The sequence below is a fragment of the Rhinoraja longicauda genome, chromosome 27 (genome assembly GCF_053455715.1).
Source record: "Rhinoraja longicauda isolate Sanriku21f chromosome 27, sRhiLon1.1, whole genome shotgun sequence".
NCBI classification, from domain to species: Eukaryota; Metazoa; Chordata; class Chondrichthyes; order Rajiformes; family Arhynchobatidae; genus Rhinoraja; species Rhinoraja longicauda.
The window spans coordinates 16,545,809-16,566,325 of record NC_135979.1 but is presented as its reverse complement, the minus strand read 5'-3'; the positions used below and the strand labels follow the sequence as shown (position 1 = coordinate 16,566,325).

At 41.3% G+C, this 20,517-nt stretch overlaps 1 protein-coding gene across 2 annotated transcripts; it reads left to right on the top strand.

Annotated features, from left to right (window-relative positions):
- The first annotated feature begins 455 nt into the window (after positions 1-455).
- Positions 456-19,684, top strand: LOC144606926 (acyl-protein thioesterase 2-like). Of its 2 annotated transcripts, XM_078423426.1 has the most exons (11): positions 459-909; positions 4,172-4,442; positions 7,798-7,891; positions 8,084-8,115; positions 9,873-9,938; positions 10,395-10,442; positions 12,877-12,947; positions 13,796-13,869; positions 13,966-14,067; positions 15,342-15,515; positions 16,680-19,684. In XM_078423426.1, exons 3-11 carry the CDS (start codon positions 7,814-7,816, stop codon positions 16,728-16,730), a joined length of 696 nt encoding a protein of 231 aa, XP_078279552.1. In that variant the 5' UTR covers positions 459-909; positions 4,172-4,442; positions 7,798-7,813; the 3' UTR covers positions 16,731-19,684. The 2 variants fall into 2 exon arrangements, with proteins under 2 accessions (XP_078279554.1, XP_078279552.1); XM_078423428.1 differs by lacking the exon at positions 4,172-4,442 and having other exon boundaries at positions 456-909.
- Positions 19,685-20,517: the final 833 nt, after the last annotated feature.

The window sequence follows — 20,517 nt, the reverse complement described above, 5'->3', positions numbered from 1 at the left end:
TCTGTGTGGTTATCCTAGGACTAGCTTGATCCAGAATTCCCTTTTGGCATCCTTGAAGGCTTTGAGAACTTCAAAAAATTGATTTATCGTACCTTCCAGGATTTTTTTTACTTGATTACTGCAGTTCTGGGCTTCACCTGATATCTAGTAATTAAATATTTTCCTGTTTTTTTCCCCCTCTGTGGACCAAATTTAATATTCTTAAACTGCTTTGGTTAAACATGAAACCTCAATTTCTGCTAAAGTCGTCAAAAAGCTGTGCTCTACACCTATCTTCTAAGGAAGTAGAGGCATTGATTGATAGGCTTTTTTTTTAAATGATTGGGCCTGTGTGCTTGGTCTCGGACAGATCTTCAGAGATGTGCACGCACAGGAAGCTGAAGTTTGTTGACTGTCTCCACCGCCCACCTGTGGATGATGACAGGTTCATGGATCCTCAGCTTCCTTCTCCTCCATCAACAATCAGCTCCTTGGTCTCCATTACTGTTCTCCACAACCCCCAACTTCCACCCAGACCTGGATTTTTCACTGAGAAACTTGTCTACTTTTATTCACAAGAATTGGGGAAACCATAAGGGAAAAAAATATATTATTTCCCGCAACTGTAAGCAACCCACCCATTCATTGCCTTGTGGCAGATAAGAAGCGGCCGCACTGTCGCCCACCCACTCTGTATAGATGCCATTAGATTTGCAATGATATTTTTGGCTGATTTTTTCCCCAGTGCGCCCTGGAAATACATGGGGGGACATCAGGACATCACTTTCCCAGTGGCCGGTGCACAGCGGGGACCAGGAGGCGGAGCCCCGGGCGTGGCTGACGACGCTGCGGGGATAAGGATGTCTCCCCGCCGGCGTTGTCCAGTCGGACGGGCCGCTGATAGGAGGTGCATGTTCTCGCTGTGGATGGGTGAGTGGCGACGTCCTTGGTGCAACTTCTCCCGCAGGTCAATCGGTGTCTCAGCATCTCCTCCGTCGCAAGCAAACCAAGTGGGTTACGGGGAACCTCGGCCTCCAGACCCCCTCTGCCTAGCTAGACCTCCCGGCCCCATCTCTGCTCCCCGACTCTCCATTTCCACCCCACCTCTCCAGCTTGGTAACCTCCCCTCCCCAAACTGGCATCCACCTCTCCCCGGAGGCAGCCGTCTTCTTCCCAACCCAGCCACCTTACCCCGCCCCCCCCCTTCCAAACCTGGCAACCACCTCTCCTCAACCTGGCATCACCCCCTCCGCAACTTAGCACTCCAGTCCCCATTCTGAAAGCCCCCCCCCCCCCCCCCCCCCGTCCCCAACCTGGCAACCCCTCCCCTAACAGGCAACCCCCACCTCTCCTCAACCTGTCATTCCTCCCACCCCCTTTCTCCCCAGCCTGGCAACCACCTCTCTCCCCCATGGCAATCCCCACTGAAACCCTGCTTCTCCCCAACACAGCAACCTCCTCTCTCCCCAACCTGGCAACCCCCAAAATGCTTCCTATCCGCTCTCTACAAATTGCCCGCTTCTCCTCCATCCCTCTCTCCCTTGACCTGCTTCTCTGCCTCCATCTCTCTCTCCCTGGAGCCCATCCACTTTCTTTCTGCTTCAGTCTCTCTCATTTTCCCTCCCCTCTGTTCCTATTCTACCCTTCCCTCTGCAAACAAGCTGATTTGGAAACTTCAGTGTATATTACTGTACATTACTGCAATGTCCATGCGTATAATTTTTCTCACTGAAGTTTTGATTTCATTTTTTGTGTTGTGGGGATTTATTCTCATGGAGTACTGCAGTTATAGCTCAATTATGCATTTGAGCCTTTAATGTATGTGTGAAACGTGGCTGATGTCATCCACTATATTTTGCAATTGACAAACACTTTATTTGAAGATGTCACTGTGCAATGTAGTTTAAACTATTTTGCTACTCAGCCCTCTTAATTTGAAGAGCTTGATATTTTATCAAGAAAATTATTCGAGACAAGCAAGTCATATTTTTGCTTGTAGAATACTAAGCTTATTTCAGGAAGGTTGCGGGTAATTTAAGCATTAACTTCAATGGGCAGATGTATTACTTGGGACTATTGCAAATTCGCCCATGACCTCTACTCTGTGTTTAATGCTGAGCTAGGTTTTTTAGTGTAAGCTACATTATCCGTATGATCCGTAGAACATGTTATGTTAATATAAACAGGTTAATTTTCTCTGATTGCAAATTATCTGGAAAACGAGGGGATGTTATTTGAAAGTAAGTACGTAATCGCCACTAATGTCAATCAGATACAGTAATCTGACACCATCCATAAACCTTGAATTCTATTTAAAAATGTTTATATCAGAGAGCAGTTCAAGCACTGCATACGTTTGTGCCATTGTCCATGGTCATTGGGTATCAGTGATTCCTATTTATGGCCCTAAACCTTAAATATTTGGCACCTTTCATGGGCTGACTCTAGATTAGAGGACACTAATAAAAGGTAGCCTTTACAGAACTGCTACATTTTCTTCATTTGCTTGTCAACCAATATATTACTTGTTTGACTAGTCCAATATATCTTGGATTTCATAGAATCGTAAAAATTCAAAATATGGAGAAGACTGTTATGCTGGCTAAAAAAGAGCTACTTAGACGAATCACATATCCCAGCTGTCTGTGCTTCCCAGTACTCACCCAGTTGCTCTCTAAACATGAAGATGACTTTGTACTCCCTCTATCTTCTGACGCTTTGGATTCTAGATGTCTGATGTTCTGTAAAGAATTTATTTTTCCTCCTCTAATCCTTTGGACAATTTCTAAACAAAAAATGATGGATCCGAGTTAATGGCAACTCTGCTCAAGAAAATAAGTTCTTATTCCCTTTATTTAGGTACCTCAATTGTAGAAAACTCTCTTGAATCTCCCATTGGGCTCCCCTGTTCCCTAACTGGGAAGAATTTTAACAGCATTGTAATAAGATTGCATATAAAATAATAATTGCAGAATTTAAAAAATAGAATGGATCTAAAGGTCTGCAGAAGGGTCTTGACCCAAAACGTCACCCATTGAGTCTGAAAAAAGGGTCTCGACCCGAAACATCACCCATTCCTTCTCCCCAGAGATGCTGCCTGTCACACTGCAGCATTTTGTGTCTACGTTTGATTTAAACCAGCATCTGCAGTTCTTTCCTACACATGGATCTAAAGGTGATGTCCATTGCATGAAAAAATTTACCTCATTTTTGGGGGCGACTTTGTTCGTAACCTTTTCTCCTTTGCCTAGTATAAATAGATGGCAGTTTATTTTGCCAGGAAATTGTGTAATGGTGAACCAATCACCTATGCACCCGAAGGACCGATTGAATAGTAAGAGTCCACTGAGGCATGAGATCCTATACAGTGCCCTTCATAATGTTTGGGACAAAGACCCATCATTTATTTATTTGCCTCTGTACTCCTCAATTTGAGATTTGTTATAGAAAAAACTCACGTGTGGTTAAAGTTCACTTTGTCATATTTTAATAAAGGCCATTTTTATACATTTTGGTTTCACCATGTAGAAATTACAGCAGTGTTTATATATAGTCTCCCCCCATTTCAGGGCACCATAATGATTGGGACACAGCAATGTCATGCAAATGAAAGTAGTCATGTTTAGTATTTTGGTGCATATCCTTTGCATGCAATTGTAAGGGGTTAAAATTTGGCATGTGGCCATATGGGTTTTATTGCAGGGGTGTAAAAAAGGTGTAAAAGCTCCAGCTCGATTATGTTGCCAGGACATCCTGTTGTCAGCATGGAAGCATGGTTTATGGCTAAGTGCATCCTTTGATATGGGCCACTGGCTTTAAGGCTTTGATGGTTAACCATCCTTTGATATGGGTAACTGGCTTTAGGGCTTTGATGGTTAACCATCCTTTGATGGTTAAGGGGAACATTTGGCCATATGGACTGCTCTTTGGTCCTGGGAATACCGAGGACATGTAGGTCACACAGGACACGGAGGACATGGGGGTCCTAAAGGGGACATAAAGATTTATAGGACATTGTAAAACTTGCCATATAAGGTAGCAATGGAAATGTACTGGCACATGTATTAAGGGTATAAAATGTGTGTAAATACAACTTGTTTCTAAACGCTTCGGTTTCTAGACTCACTCCCACCTGGGTGAGTAGAATAAAGAGGTTAAACGAATTCGGTTGTCTGCCTGTTTTTTTTAATAGGCCACAGACTACAACATTTGGCGTAGTCGGCAGGATCTCTTTGGCACTGTCAACCACGAGCGACTAAGAGGCAGCGGTGACTGAAACACGTCCGAAGGGGTCAGAGTGCACTTCTCGACCTTTGTTCGAGACCCCGGATGTTGACGTCTTTCAGACACTGGAGTCCCTCGTTTGGGCTTGATTTCGTGTTCAACTGAGATTCACAGACGAACCGATAAGGAAAAGGACAAGGAAAAGGACAAGGATAAGGATAAGGTTCCGGATTTGGAAGGTAAGGGGCGGTCACTCTTGTTGTCATTGTCTTGGTCTGGATGAAATTGATCGTTTGGTAATATTTATTGGTAGTATTTATTGGTAACATAATTTTTTGATAATTGGCAATCAGACATATGGGACAGTCTTTGGATAAGAGTGATGGCGGTGCCCCTGGTACAACACATGTGTTATTTATTTATTTATTTATTTGCTTCGTTAATGAAAAGATTGGGAAACGAGGCCTGGCCGGTGGGAGGTAAATGGAATGTAGAGACTATCAAAGAGGATTAAAGAATGGAGAGAGGGGGTGCAGAAGCGCCATCAGGAGTCGAGGGAGCGGTTGGAGGGAAAATGCAAGTAGTAGAAGGAAAATGCAAGTAGTAGAGGGATATCAGTGTGTGATAGGTTGGAAATACCGAAAACATGCGATATTTTGCAAGCGGAATGTAAGGTGTATGATCTAAGACTTGACCGTGCTACCCGAGCTCGAGATGAATTTAAAACCGGTACCAAAGGGATATATCCCGCACAACAACAACAAAAGTCAGAATCCGAACCACTGGAGTCTATAGCGGCTTTATTAGGTAATCAGGAATCCGAGGGTGACGAGGAACCCTGGACGTGTCCGATCCCCACAGCCCCACAGGCAGTTCCACCGGCTGCGGTGGTGCCAGTCCCAGTTCTACCCTCCCGCCAGGATATTCGGGACTACCCACTCCAATTATGAGGCAGCATCAGGGAATATGGATAGGTCCCAGAAAACCGTTGGTGAAAGGGTTAAGTTGCGCCACGAACAAGAATCCGCACAATCGGCGCTAGAGATTGAGGATACTGCCTACCCTTGCCTTTTTCAGTACACCTCATGCTGCCCAGCAGGCTGAATTATTTGCCCTCACGCAGGCCTGCCACCTTTGCGTTGACCAACGTGCTAATATTTATACCGACTCACGATATGTTTTTGGGGTTGCACATGATTTTGGTAACCTGTGGCAGCACAGGGGCTTTTTGACTGCAGCAGGCACTCCTATTAAAAATGCCCTGTTTGTCCGAAATCTACTAGCGGGTTTTAACACTCCTGAAAACCTTGGCTGTCATTAAATGAAATTCGCATACATCTGTCAAGGATCCCATTTCTTTCGGGAATGCATTGGCTGACACATTGGCACGCACAGAGGCCCTGACCCCTACCATTTTAGTTTCTTCAGGTGAACAACAGCAGTTTTCTGCAACTACCGCTATGCCCAGTGTTTCGGAATTCTGCCAGCTTCAGGGGGATGCCCCCGAGGCTGAGAGACACTAGTGGAGCCAGGATGGGTGTTCCCCTCGCGAATCTGACTCGCTTTAGGTTACTGCCTCTGGCAAAGTTTGTGTCCCTAACGCGCTTTTACCTGTTTTGTTGCATTATGTGCACTCTCTTACCTATGCTGGTAAGAGGGGAATGTTGGATGTAATAAATGCTACATGGTATCACCCCAAAATACATTGGGGTTTACAAATTGAATTGCCACGTGTACATAGTTATAAGTATTGCTTAGTTATTGTTGATGTGTTTAGCTGATGGATTGATTTTGCTATTGATGTTGCTATTTTGCTATTGTTACTCCCTCTATTAGGGGAAGTGCACTCAAGATCTATACGGGATTGTGGTTAATCTGTATTTACTTCATGACATTTATGTAAAGACGATCAGATGATATGCAGAGGAGGCAATGGCACAATACTAATACCCTGGAAGGCAGAAAGAATAGGACCCTGCTCAGGATGGTTTAATAAGACCAGAGCTAAACAATTGAGAGACCAAGCCTATTGGGTTGTACCCTGCGGACATGCTTTGTGCCAGTTTAATTTCCAATGCCTGACAGATGAATTTAGTTTTCCATGTAAGAAGCAGCAGCCATATCAGGGTCGGTCTAGACGAACTTGAGGGTTACATCAGTCGTCCCTACGAGAAGAGATGAGGGGAAGAATAGACTGGAAAAGGGACTCTTGCAGTAGAACACAGGAGAGCTTTACATGTCCAGCCAACACAGCATGTGCAGTAGAGAAGTATGAAGTACAATGCCCTGAGGGGTGCAGAGGGTATGCAGCAAAAGGACAACCAATGGTTATTACACATAACCAAGGGAAGGTCAATTTGACCACTAAATGGAATGTAAGTATGACTTGTGAAAGAGGAGATGGAACCGCATGGTTGAGTAATCAAACTGCGTTATGGGAATGGAGCAGAAAGGGCTGGAACGGCTGGGGGGGCAAGTAGCAGCACTTACATTCTGAAGAAAGATGATTGGTTGGCGTGTACCAATGCTACCCAGATAGAAGGAAGGCACCCCCTAGTAATAATTTGGTCAGTACGAGAGACTACCCAGGAATAATCCAATGTAGGACATTTAAGGCGAAAGTATACAACTTGTACCCCAATGGTTAGATCCCCGAATGTGTTAAATTTGACCGTCAGGATAGAATATGAATCCAGGAAGCAGAGTGAATGTAACGTTGCTGAAATTACAATGGAGGTGTTGGAACTGGAATAGGAACGTTAAATTCCTTCAATGTAGAGACGCTACAAAATAAGATACAGACAGTAGGAGGATTGATGGGAGAAGGAATAAAACTACGAAATGCTTGGGATAGAGGATGCAATTTTCAGGATGGTTATCTGATGTAATGACTTGGAGACAGAATGAAGAGGTAGGAAAAGAACTGGAAAGGGTAATGCAGAATCAAACGGAGTTAAATTCGAATTACACCCACTGTATGTTGAAAGAAATAGTGCCGAGGTTTGGACTACTGTGTACAATGAGCACTTTGGACAATGGACCCTATTTTACAGCCAAAGTTAATGAGGAAATGTGCGAACAGTTAAATATCTGCCAGCAGTTCCACTGCGTACAACATCCACAAGCTGCAGGTATAGTGGAATGTGCAAATGGCACACTAAAAAATAAATTGGCCAAACTCCAAGAGGAGACTAAATTAAATTGGGTCCAATGTGCACTTTAACCACATGTGATTTTTTTAAATTACAAATCTCAAAATTGTGGCGTACAGAGGCAAATAAATAAATGATGGGTCTTTGTCCCAAACATTATGGAGGGCATTGTATATACACTGTATATACATAACAATAATTCATAGAACACAGAACAGTACAAAGCAGGAGCAGGCCTTCTGGCCCACGATGTCTGCACTGAATATGATGCCATGTGAAGAATAACTCCCTCAGTGGATAACATAGCATTTACCTGAAACTTGTACACGCTACGTGATTTGTGTGAGTGTTTTCTCTCAAAATAATATTCTTGGGATTCTAAATGCTAGCTGGGAACCATAACTAAGGTGGTGTTTGCTTAATCCTGCTTCCGTCTCTGCAGGTATCATAGCTGATGTATGTGTGGTAACAACATGTCATTGCCGCTACTTGACGAGGCTGCAACAGTGTCTGGGACGCAACGGGAAACTGCCGTGGTAAGGACCATATTCTCCAGCTCCGCCAGATATTTGTACTGTGGTGACATTGGCTGGAATCTATTTTTTGGGACACTTTTTTAAATAGTTTGTTGGAATCCCTTGATGAAATTTCCAACATTATAGCAATTTTAAGCAAATATTGGATTTTGTTTGGCTCAATTAAATTCAGTATCGGCTTGAATTTTACAGGTTATCTTCCTGCACGGACTTGGAGACAGTGGGTGAGTTTGTTTTTGGTGAAGATTCTAATTGCAATAAATTAAAATATTAAATACATATTTGCTGAATGTTGCTGTCTTATGAAGAAAAACATTTGTTCCTTGCATTCTGAGGTTTTGTAATCATTCTCATACTTTCTTTATCCAACCGTTGTATACATCTATTCACATAAATTATTGTCTCTGTATTATTCATATTTATTTCCATTGATCCACGGGGGCGGCACGGTGGCGCAACGGTAGAGTTGCTGCTTTACAGCGAATGCAGCGCCGGAGACTCAGGTTCGATCCTGACTACGGGTGCTGTACTGTAAGGAGTTTGTACGTTCTCCCTGTGACCTGCGTGGGTTTTCTCCGAGAACTTCGGTTTCCTCCCACACTCCAAAGACGTACAGGTATGTAGGCTAATTTGACTGGGTAAATGTAAAAATTGTCCCTAGTGTGTGTAGGATAGTGTTGATGTGCGGGGATCGCTGGGCGGCGCGGACTTGGTGGGCCGAAAAGGCCTGTTTCCGCGCTGTATCTGAAATATGAAACAATAAAATATAAAGGTTCTATCCTCTATTGAAGCAATGTGAATAAATATTACCATGGGCAGAAAGCACTTGAATGGAATGATGCTTTTCCAATTTTATTTCCTGCGATACTAGATTATTGCAACGTACAGTAATTTATTGCATAACCATTTACAATCTTGTGCACTATTTCTTTGACCCAACATTATTATCCAGCAGTAAATTGGGCCATGCAAACATTAAGGTCCAGATTCAATTCTTGGTCTTCAGTAACTTCATTCCAGCTGGAATATTTCATCTGTCTTTGACTTTAATGATTTTTGGTTAGGAAGAGGAAACATAGTGCGGTTATGATCGATTCACTTTTTGAGGTAGGTTTTAGACAGGAATCAGAATCTTGTTGGTATGTGGTGAATGGATGACACTCGCTAATACAGATTGCACGTAAATATTCAGGTACATGGGCAAAATAATGGGGGAGCTGCACCAAGCATGTAATCAACTCCTTTGTCGCATCTACATTACATTTGCCTGATGTACTAATTCTTAATTTGTGAGAAGAATAACTGCATCATAATATAAAAGCATTGTTGCTGTCATTGAAAAACACTAAGCCGAAGGAAGATGGATTCCTGTAGAGAAGGTAAAATTAGGCAATTTGTTATACATGACTAACATCTAGACTTGAAAGTGCAAGTGATGGAGGTACAGAACTTGGAGATCAGAAGATAAGAGGGGAAAACTTCAAAGGGAACCCGATGGGCAATTTCTTTACAGAGGACTGGGTGGATTTATGGAGCAAGCTGCCAGAGGAAGATGTAGAGGCTGGTGCAATTACAATGTTTAAAAGACATTCAGACAGGAATATGGATGAAGTAGGTTGAGAGGGATATGGGTCAAATGCAGGTAAAAGGGATTAGCTCAGGTAGCCTGTTTCCATGCTGTATAACTCTATGATTCAATGAGTGCTATGGGTATTTTCTAAATCAGCTGAAATTGCTAATGCCAAGGAGTAAAGACTGATCAATACACTGGATCACAACCAGAAACATTGTCCGTTCATCCCCTCCACAGATGCTTGCTGAGCTGCTGAGTTCCTCCAACACATTGTGTTTTATTCAAGATTCCAGCATCTGCAGTTTCTTGTTTCTGTTTTAACTGGGGTATCTCATTCCATCCACACAATGATTAAAATCTTTGCAACTATTAGATTATGGATCTCATCACTCTGAAATTTGTTCTCAGACATGCGTGGGCTGAAACAATGGCTTCCATCCGACTTCCATACGTGAAATATATCTGCCCTCATGCGTAAGTTCAAATGGCGATCGATGTTTTAACATATGCTTTTTAAAAAATCAGATGTTGACAAATGTGATTAAACGTTGGACCATTCCCTTATATTGCATTTGCTCCAGCATTGAGCAAAGAGCTCACTCCATATTTTGAAACTTAATTACAGTTCTATAAACTCTGCTACATTATTATTTTGATGGGGTGTGGAAGGTGGGGAAATGTCGCATACATTTTAGGAAAAAAAGTATTTCGTGTGTTTTTACATCCAAAATCCAGCTCCAGAATTCTGCCAGAATTTGAAATGTTGCCCTAAACAAAATATGAACATGCAAAAGCACTTTATATTTTGATTGAAATTGAACATTTACGAGACACAATCTGCATTGAAACATTTATTATTATGAAGTCAAGCAGAACTATATTTGAGATCTAATTTCTCAATGGGATTTAATTCTCTCTCTCTTTCTTCAGACCAAAGATGCCCGTGCAATTGAGAAATTTTGCATCAATACCATCGTGGTAAGTTTTTTTTTGTCAGATATGTGTCCTTCAGATGTGTGGCAGCCATCGCCTGTTTCAAATGTAATGACTAATTGAAAAGCTAGCGCGCTCTCTTGCTGGACACCATCAGCCACCAGAAGAATACCTGTTCACAATTCTGTTAAACAAGAATCTTTATCCTTAACTATAGCTGTTAGTAATTTCCCAACCAGCAGATTGATCTCTAATTCTCCAGCTTTCTCCTCTCGCATTTTTGTCTTCTCTATATTAAGAATGAGGGGTAGGCCATTTAGAACGGAGATGAGGAAAAACTTTTTCAGTCAGAGAGTTGCGAATCTGTGGAATTCTCTGCCTCAGAAGGCAGTGGAGGCCAATTCTCTGAATGCATTCAAGAGAGAGCTGGATAGAGCTCTTAAGGATAGAGGAATCAGGGGGTATGGGGAGAAGGCAGGAACGGGCTACTGATTGAGAATGATCAGCCATGATCACATTGAATGGCGGTGCTGGCTCGAAGGGCCTCCTCCTGCACCTATTGTCTATTGTCTATAGACAATAATTTCTCAATTGCACGGGCATCTTATGTCTCCTGCTGTAACTGTAATTCTTTTTTGTGCACAATCCGCAGGCATTGCCACTTTCATTTCACTGCACATCGTGTATGTGTATTTGACAAATAAACTTGACTTGACTTGACTAAGTAGTGGAGACATGCAACTTTCCCATCTTGAAGTACTGTTCATGATTTTTTATGATTACCGTTGGGGCACCTGCAGTGTCTGTGCCAACTTCCTGTACATCTTGGGATGGAAGTCATCTGCCCTTAGGAATTGTTTTCTTTACTGCCATTATTATCTACATTTATTGTTAATTTGCTTACTTTCACTTTGGTGATTTCTAATCCCTGCGTCACTGATAATGTTTTGGAGGGATGCCAGGCACCACATTCCTGTTCCTTCATTATAAATAATGACCTAAAGCAGATATTCAAGTTGTCCACCATTTCCTCATTCCAGTTGGCACACATTGCTCCTGGCGTCTTCCACCTCCCATTCTAAAATATTGTCATATCATATCATATCATATCATATCATATATATACAGCCGGAAACAGGCCTTTTCGGCCCTCCAAGTCCGTGCCGCCCAGTGATCCCCGCACATTAACACTATCCTACACCCACTAGGGACAATTTTTACATTTACCCAGCCAATTAACCTACATACCTGTACGTCTTTGGACTGTGGGAGGAAACCGAAGATCTCGGAGAAAACCCACGCAGGTCACGGGGAGAACGTACAAACTCCTTACAGTGCAGCACCCGTAGTCAGGATCGAACCTGAGTCTCCGGCGCTGCATTCGCTGTAAAGCAGCAACTCTACCGCTGCGCTACCGTGCCGCTACCGTGCCGCCATGGTTTTGTTGATTGTTTCTTTTCATTCGTCCTAACTCTAACCCTTCTTCAGACGTGATAGGTGACCTTTGGGTCAGGATCTTTTTCCAGGAAGGTGACATTTCAGGGTGGGACCCTTTCCAGGCTGTTGACTGGAGTCTGAAGAAGGGTTCTGACCTGAAACCTCACCTATCCAGGTTTTGTACTTTATTTTTCCCAATCTCTTTTTGTTGGCTCTCATCATTTTAATCTTCTCTGTCTGTTAATTTCTTTTGGCATTTAGTTTTTTGCTCTAAGGAAGTACACGGTTCTACAGACTGGCTTTTTTATGTTTTCTCTTCTAATATTCAGTCTATTCATAGATTTTTTCCGCCTGCTACATGCAGTTATGGCTTATTTTACTGAAATGACACTTCTTTAAAGCATAGTAACTGTTCGCATTTCTTCCTTTCAAGCATACTGCTGAACTTGTTCAAAGTTATTAACATCGATTCAACTGTCGGCTTTTAAACCCTCAGCTTATTGCTTTTTGCCAAATCATATGTGGCCTTTCTCTGTGCTGGTTCAGCAGTTACAGAAAAGTATCCCGTGGATACTTGATTAATAACTCAAAACATTTTACAAAACATAATCATTGGTTCTGCAATTGTTGAAGATTTGCAATGCAAACATATTGAAAATACAAAGCTGTGTGTGTGTGTGTGTGAGAGAGAGAGAGAGAGAGAGAGAGAGAGAGAGAGAGAGAGAGAGAGAGAGAGAGAGAGAGAGAGAGAGAGAGAGAGAGAGAGAGAGAGAGAGAGAGAGAGAGAGAGAGAGAGAGAGAGAGAGAGAGAGAGAGAGAGAGAGAGAGAGAGAGCAAAAATAAGTTTATGTATAAAAAGCATTGCAATCAATATTATCTCATCAATCAAACTTGTGGTCACAGAACAGCATTGGTGGGAGTTGAACTATTCTTAATGTAAAATCTTCTTGCTTTGGAAAATGTAGGTAAACCATTAATTTATTTTATTTTACTCAACCGTGCATTGACTGCAGAGAAAATCCCATTGTCTTTTGTTTAAAAGGTTTGACTTGACAGGATTAATTCCAGATGATACAGAAGATGAAGCTGGTATAAAGAAAGCTGCTGACTGCAGTAAGCCTCCTTTGTTGCTTTTCATTCATTCAACGCTTTTGGTTGGGGCTGAACGAATAATGGGCTTCTCACTTGAAATGTGCAGCTGCATCTTTTAACAAAGACATTTCTCATGACTTTACAATGATACAAATAAAAATCCAATAAAAACTGGGAGAAATGATAGATCAAGTACTGTATTAAAAAGAATTGATTGGAGAAGTTGGGGGTTTACGTTCAAAAAGGCAAAGGTCTAGTTTCTGAACAGATGAGCAGGGAGAGAAATCCAGAAGGAGGAAGGCTGGAAAGTGTGTAAACAGGAAGGCGATTTGACTGGTTAGCATCCATTTTTTCGCACTGAGCATGAATGTCACTGACAGTGCAGTAATTGGTGTCACTATTGTAAAGTCATGGAATGCAAAACTGGAAAAGGGCATCAGGTTACATTTTTAGTATCAAAGGTGGTGGCAAGATAGAAAGCGGAGGCTCGTTAATGGATTTGGATGGAGGAGGGGTAAAACATCAAGAAAGCTAGCAAGCACACCAACCTGAAAGGAAAGGGAAGAATCAGGAAAGTGGGTTTGGGTCTCAAACAGTGGATATCATATTCACAAAAATGATCACACTGGGAACTCCAAATGACAGTATATAAATATGGCAGAGGAAGAGGAAACCAGCAACTCAGAGAATGGCAGAGAATGTAATAGCAATATTTAGTTCTTGCAAATGAAAAATGGGAGATATAAAACTGTATCTGCTGTAATAGATGTGAATTTAGTTGTACCCAGTTGTCTGTTTGTGCCATAGAGGAACAAAGGAAATATGGTTTGTTTAATATAATATATAACTGTGCTATTTTTTTCCCCAAGTTAAAGCAATTATTGAACATGAGATCAAAAATGGAATTCCTTCACACAGGATCATTCTAGGAGGATTTTCACAAGTAAATCTTCAGAATTACTTTTTTTTTTAAAAGAATCTGAATCTTTTCTAAATATTGGTAAAAAAATAAAATAAAACTCTTCCTATTGCATTGCAGGGGGGTGCCCTGTCCCTCTACACTGCTTTGACATGCCATCACAAGTTAGGTGGCGTTGTGGCTCTGAGTTGCTGGCTCCCTCTTCACAAATCATTCCCACAGGTACCTCAACATTTTAAATATTGTATTACGGCATGGAGCAGCAGTAAGATATGTCTGGGAAAATAATAATGCTCTTCAGATGATCTTCCTTTATGGATTTATAATGTGGTAGTGTTGTTAGAAATTGCCTGGGAGATTAGTAAACGGATATTTATTATTATGTGCTGATATGCTGGAAGTGAGAACGTTTTGACAGTAAGATGATTGGATTTGGTGGCACGGTATCACACCGAGAAGACTCCTGCAGAAAGAGCAGTGTCTTGGGAAATACACTAGACTTGAGACTGTTTAACAAAATGTGGCAACAGGCACCTCCAAGAAGGAAGGGGGATTTAGGAATAAACTACTTTAGAGAGGATGAATTTAAAGCTGATGCTCTCCATTGTAGTTTCTTTTCCTATTGTATACATTTGTGGGTTTTTTTCCATGTGGCTATTCTTTGTGTATAAATGGATATTCTCTTGCAGTAATCCTGTATAACAGTCCTATTTGTTGGCCTGGGAGGGTGCTCTTAAAGAAATGTGGACATTACTGTATTTGTGGTTGCTGCCATGGTGCACCCTTGGTAGCATGGGGAGTTCAGTCTGTTAGGTGGAGAGCACATCAAGTGAGAAACACTTTCCCAGTAAGTTTTTTCTGTGTTTTGGACCTGCCTTCATTCAGGCAAGGGAAAAATGTTCCATTCCACTCCTGCCTGGTGCTTTCCACTCCTGCCAGGTGCTTTCTAGATGTGGAAAGTTGATGGGTGAGGCCAAATTTGTTTACAATGCAAAGTGGGAAGTAGAGTCCAAGCTCCTTTGCATTGAAAGCCAACACATTTTATTAGCCTGTCTTTGTGCCTACAGTGGCACAACCTTATTGACTCCATATGCAAACAAATGCTCAGAAAGCCTCCTCCCATCCCTCACCATGATTTTTTATCAAAGTACTTGTTGTTTTGCTGGAGTTCAAAATTATTTTGTATTAAATGTAAAATTCGGGTAACAATGGCACAGCGGTAGTGTTGCTGCCTTACAGCACCAGAGGCCCGGGTTCGATCCTGACCATGGGTACTGTCTGTACAGGGGTTGTACATTCTCCCTGTGACAGCATGGGTTTTATCCAGGTGCTCTGGTTTCCTCCCACATTCCAAAGATGTAGAGATATTGGAGTTCCTGGAATAAATTAAGGTATACAAATTGATTGGTTATAAAGAAGATAATTTTACCTTTATTTAAAGAGAGGCTCTGTCAAATCTATTGCAGTTGGATATCTGAATCTTTTTGTATTTGTAGGCAGCAGGTCGCAATGTCAACAAGGATATCAGCATCCTGCAGTGCCATGGTGAGATGGATCCTGTGATAGCTTTAAGATTTGGTGTTATGACTTCGCATAAGTTAAAGACAATCATCAATCCAGCAAACGTTAAGTTCATAACATACTTAACACAGCATTGCACTTGTAAAGAGGTGAATATTGCTGCAATTTCTTTGGTGTATTCATAAATTTTTCCAGGCAATTAATGTAATTGATTATACTGGGGCCATGTAAAAGTCCTTTCCACGTTAGCCACAAGGAGGTGCAGATGCTAGTTTACAAAAAAAGGCACAAAGTACTGGAGTAACTCAATGGGACTACCAACATCTCTGGAGGACATGGATAGATGACCCAAAATGTTGCCGATCCATGTCCTCTAGAGATGTTCCCTGGCCCGTTGCATTACTCCAGCATTTTGTGCCATGAAAAATGGCTCTTCTTGAAGTAGCAACTCAGCCAGAAACCTGCCAACCATTTTTTTTGTAAATAATATTAGCGTAGGTTCACGAGATTGATCCCTGAGATGGCGGGACCGACATATGAGGAAAGATTGAAAAGACTAGTCTTGTATTCACTGGAGTTTAGAAGGATGAGAGGGGATCTTATAGAAACATATAAAATTATAAAAGGACTGGACAAGTTAGATGCAAGAAAAAAGTTCCCAATGTTGGGCGAGCCCAGAACCAGGGGCCACCGTCTTAGAATAAAGGGGAGGCCATTTAAAACTGAGGTGAGAAAAAACTTTTTCACCCAGAGAGTTGTGAATTTGTGGAATTCTCTGCCACAGAGGGCAGTGGATGCCAAATCACTGGATGGATTTAAGAGAGTGTTAGATAGAGCTCTAGGGGCTAGTAGAATCAAGGGATATGGGGAGAAGGCAGGCACGGGGTATTGATTGGGGACGATCAGCCATTATCACAATGAATGGCGGTGCTGGCTCAAAGGGCTGAATGGCCTCCACCTGTTTTCTATGTTTCTGTGTAATTGGAGGCACCAAATTGTTTTATGACTCCCAAATTACCTATTAGTACAAGTCTGCAAATTTGGCATGGTAACATTGAATAATGTCACACAAAAGAAATGTGCTTAAATTTCCAAAGAATGAGGTATTAGAGCATTTTCTGCTCCCCAAAAGAGTGGGGTGGATTTTGGCTTTTAAAGTGACAATGTAATATCTGAGCAATAATAACTTGCAGTGTCTGCGGATGTGGGGAATTTTTACTTCAGCAGAACTAATTTGGAACAAAATTAGTGTTTCTTTCGTGACTTTAGAATGACTCAAAGTATTAATGAACCTTTCTTGTTCCATTGCATAGGAAATGGCAGCAGTGAGCAACTTCATTGCAGAGCAGCTTCCACCAGTCTGACTAGAGATAGTAAATCGCTGAAGTTCACTGCTGTGTTTCAAGTCCCCAGCTAAGAATTGAAACCAAGTCGTATGCAAGCAACCTCAGATCTTTTAATTACCGTTTCATTTATAATTGTCAATCTTTTTTCTTGATGTGTATTTAATTTGTGCATCTTTAGGCTTTGTACAGGCATACTACTGAGTTCTCGTCAGAATATCTTCTCAAAATAGGGCAACAAAATTGAAATTGATGTACTTATTCAATTTTAACACTTTCCAGCTCAAATGGCTGGTGAATGATTCGGTCACAATTGTTATTTTAGGTTTTTCCCCCAACACCAGTTTCCCTTACTTTTGAAACCTGGATTCAAATCTCGATTCAGTTCTGCCTCAGTACATGGTGCTGAATCATTAAAACTTGCTCATTGTGGTCATTGGTGTTAGCCCTCCTCTGCTTTGCCTGTGGATATGGGGTAACATACGCATTCCAAGCAGCCTGAGAACATTACCGTTAATAATCTGAGGTTGTGATTCATTGTAAATCATATTTAATAAGTTATTTATTGATTCAATAATACATACAGTAAATGCTTGCCAGATTGGAAGCATCAAGTCATTAGATCATGGCTGTGAACTTTTAACAAATTGATTTTCTAATTCTGTGCGAGGCATTACTTGAAGGTTCATGTTTTGAAGTCTTTCCAAGAAGATAATTGATAAGAATTGCCTTTGCAGGGACACGACCAGATGTGGGGCAATTATGGAACAGAATTGGTGGTAGGATTAAGAAACAGTAATGATCAATGAAAAGAGAAATTGGAGCCAGGCCAGAAGGATGAGATTGCTGACTGGGCAGTTCTTATTAATTGATGAGATCAGAAACAAGTGCACTGCGCTTCACGGCTGCAACACAGACTAATAAAGCATTATCAGCAGCTCATTGTTGTTGAGAGAGGTGAAATGGTAGGGAATCAGCATCAGTGCAAACTTCTCATTCTCAGGAGCAAATGGAGTTACCAGAGGCCAGACTCCAATAGTAGCATTATTGAAAGTGACAGCAGAATGTGGGAGCAGAAACCGTCTTTTGAATCTGCCCATGATCGTAAAGTTGAATATTATATGTAATGTGTTCATTAACAGACGAGTTCAGCCAACCTGCCTTCTATCTCTGTGATCGTGTGGGATCATCTGTTCACCTTCCTATCCACATTTACCCAGACTGTCTATAGTTTAGTTGATTTCATGAGCATGTTTTCAATATTCCTTTTACACCATGCGATGATGTGACTTTGTCAAGACCCTCTGGAAGTCCTTGAGCACCACATCAGCTCATTCCCCTCGTTATCCGTCACATTAATTTGCCCTCTGCCCGAATTGCTTTATTCATTTTCCTCCAGGTGACTATTAATCCTGTCCCAGATCAATCTTTTTTAAAGATTTTCCACCACCAGCTGGTGCTGTTGTACTTCAGTACTTAAAAAAAAAAACACAAAGTAGTAACATTGGCTATTTCCCAGTCCTCTATTTCAATCAAACATAAAGATGATGCTCGGTGTCCCTGCCATTTCCTCCCACACTTCCCTCAAAATTGTAAGAGGTATCACATCAGGTACAACTTTCAGTTCAGCCAACTTTTCTAGTACCTCCCTGCCATTAATGTAATGTCTGGTGTTGTGACTGTCTCCTCAATTACTAGGACTTCCTATTTTCCTCTCTGGTGAATTCTCTTCTCACGTGCAAGTTCCAATCTCTGTCCTCCGGGGCCCAAGCCTCCATGCATCACCTTTATTTAGTTTAGTTTAGAGATACAGCACAGAAACAGGCCCTTAGGTCCATCGAATCCCCACTGACCAACGATCCCTGCACATTAACACACACGGGGACAATTTTACATTTATATCAAGCCAATCACCTACAAACCTATATGTCTTAGGAGTGTGAGAGGAAACCAAAGATCTCGGAGCAAACCTATGTGGTCACGGGAAGAACGTACAAGCTCCGTACAGACAGCACCCGTAGGTGGGATCGAACCTGGGTCTCTGGCGCTGCAAGGCAGCAACACTATTGCTGCGCTACTGTGCCGCCCATTTTATACACCAATAGAACATTTTTGTATTTCCATTCCTGGTGACAGTTAATCTCTTCTCATACACATTCTTTGCCCCTCATATTAATTTTCTCTTCCCCTCACATCCTTGAATAATCCACGTGATTCTCGCTGGCATTTAAAACTCGACAAGTTGTACATAACATTTTTTGCCTTACATTCTCATCTCTCTTAATCCAGGGAACTCTGGATTTCTTTGGCTTGCTCTTGAATAGATAGGAATAAAATCATTAAACAGAGAACATAGGGTAGAAAAAATGACCCTAATTCTAGACAGCAGATGGTAACATCAATTTCTGCATTGACAAGTGAAATGAATTCTATGGATTTGTTTAATTGAATGCACATCACCTATAATTTAAAAAATCAAATCTGCAACCCATCAATACAAAGCACATTCAATCTAACCTTGCTCTCCACAGCTGAAAGTTGCCTTGGGCTTGTGAGTTGCATCGGAGCTTATGAAAATTTCTTTAAATCTTTACATTATACTGACTGGAACATACTTTGGATGTTTACATAATTGATATTAGGTCTGTCATGGTTCACTATATATCTTCAATAAAACATGCATCTTTCTGAATGATTATTTCATGGTGACCTCCAAAATATTGATACTGAAAGATTTGACAACATTAATACCATTGAATACCAGGGATATATGACCATGCTCTCTTAAAGGAGCTGAAATTTCCCCTGACAATTATGTTGTGAATTTTATTTGCTATAGATGTACAGTCTAAGCTTTGATGCATGGCCTTGCATTTTGTAAAGAGTGACAAATAGAATTTTGAGACTGATTTACATGCGCAGTTATCATTGTTTTATTCAATTGAATTTAAAAGGAATTAAAAGTGTACTATTCATTTTTCTGTATTCTGTTCGTTAAAATTTAACCAGAGGTTCTTACTCAAGCACTGCTGAATGGGTCTGTTTGGAATTGGTGAATTTCTGATGTTAAAAGAATGCTGCACAATGATCTTAAATATATTCCATTATGAAAACCTGATTAAACACCAGTAAACCCACTTTGAGAATTTAACAATTAAGAAAATATTTGCTGCATTTAGCAAGTTCAACAAATATACCAGCCTCCTTCAGCGCTACGATAAAATGAAGACATTAGAATTTGTTCAAAGGCAGCAGCTAAGGAAGATGATCAAGCAGGCAAATGGCCAGCTCAAAACACCTTCACTGCTTCACTTAACATGTGCACCTGCAGCTTTTTTGCACTTGTATTTCAGATTGAATTTGATCTTTTAGCTTTCTAAGCCATGGGCTGCACACTAAAACTAAACACCAGCTGACAACATTTTTGCAGATGTGCAAGGTTGTTTGTCATAAAATATTATAAAGTGCAAGGAATCAATGGTGGTGTTTGATTAGATTCCACCTCCAAACTACTCTTGGACCACCCTCGTGAGCATGGATAATGAGAGGTGCATGTCAAGCTTAACGTAAACGCACATAAAGGATCATTTTTTTCTTTCAACTTTGACTCCCGACACTTGTGAGCAGATACCACTCATCACAATCCTGGAACCATCCCACACGACTATAGAAATTTGTGCAGGTACAAACAATAGGATTTTTTTCACATCAAAAAGCATATTTCCACAACGCATACCAAAATTGAGTTTATTGTAATTGAAATTATTGCTAAGGAGTTGCTCTAAAGTACAAAAACATAAAATGCACC

Bases quoted from the DNA above. Each gene is read 5' to 3' on its own strand.
- LOC144606926 (XM_078423428.1), top strand. From the start codon at position 7,814: ATGTGTGGTAACAACATGTCATTGCCGCTACTTGACGAGGCTGCAACA. The intron at 7,892-8,083 runs GTAAGGACCATA...TGAATTTTACAG, and splicing joins CGCAACGGGAAACTGCCGTG to GTTATCTTCCTGCACGGACT. The intron at 14,068-15,341 runs GTACCTCAACAT...TTGTATTTGTAG, and splicing joins TTCACAAATCATTCCCACAG to GCAGCAGGTCGCAATGTCAA.